The sequence below is a fragment of the Pterocles gutturalis genome, unplaced genomic scaffold (assembly GCF_000699245.1).
Source record: "Pterocles gutturalis isolate BGI_N339 unplaced genomic scaffold, ASM69924v1 scaffold30563, whole genome shotgun sequence".
Lineage (NCBI taxonomy): Eukaryota > Metazoa > Chordata > Aves > Pterocliformes > Pteroclidae > Pterocles > Pterocles gutturalis.
In genome coordinates this window covers 1-582 of record NW_010118979.1, presented here as the reverse complement: position 1 = coordinate 582, position 582 = coordinate 1, and the positions used below count along the sequence as shown (strand labels likewise).

General features: G+C 60.0%; 1 protein-coding gene across 1 annotated transcript in view; it reads right to left on the bottom strand.

Annotated features, from left to right (window-relative positions):
- The window catches only part of MLX (MLX, MAX dimerization protein), a gene marked incomplete at its 5' end in the record, with an annotated part of 2,299 nt that extends 1,720 nt beyond the window's left edge, over positions 1-579 (bottom strand). Inside the window, 2 exons of the mRNA XM_010076420.1 lie at positions 127-226; positions 495-579. Of these exons, the coding sequence (XP_010074722.1) occupies positions 127-226; positions 495-579 (185 nt within the window). The remainder of the gene's footprint in view (positions 1-126; positions 227-494) is intronic.
- Between the last annotated feature and the right edge of the window lie 3 nt (positions 580-582).

Genomic DNA, 582 nt, shown 5'->3' with positions numbered 1-582 from the left:
GGGACAGGGTTGGTACTCGGGGTGTGAGGCTGCCCGCAAAGCACTGAGTGCACCCACGGAGCCTTGGAAGGACGGGGGGAAAGCAGCAGGAAGAGAAAGGCAGCACCCTGGGAGCTCCTCCCTTACACTTTCATGATCTTCAAGGCCATCACGTCCTTCCTAAGCGTAGAAACTTCCTCCTCTTGCTTCTTCTTTTCCTTGTGCAGGAACTGAATGTAGTCAATGGCTGAGCATTAAAAAGCAGAGTGAGGATTCCAGGGCAGACACGAGCACCCGAGATCCCCGCAGACGATGCCCTGGGGTGCCCGTCCCCCGGCGGCATCGGCTCCCAGCTGCCCTGATTCCCCTCGGGGCGGCGGCCAGCACCTGGGCTCCCCCAGAGCATCCTCACACCAGAAGGTTCCCAGGTGCTGACCCACTGCCCTGCATGGCTCTAGCCAGGTGTTTTGGGGTTTCGTAGCACCCCCTTCCCTCACCCCCCAGCTCAAACTCACTTTTCTGGAGGACGATGGCCTTGCTCAGCTTCTGGGAGCCTATGGAGAAATCCTGCTGCTCGCAGGTGGGAACGATGGCCTGCAGGTC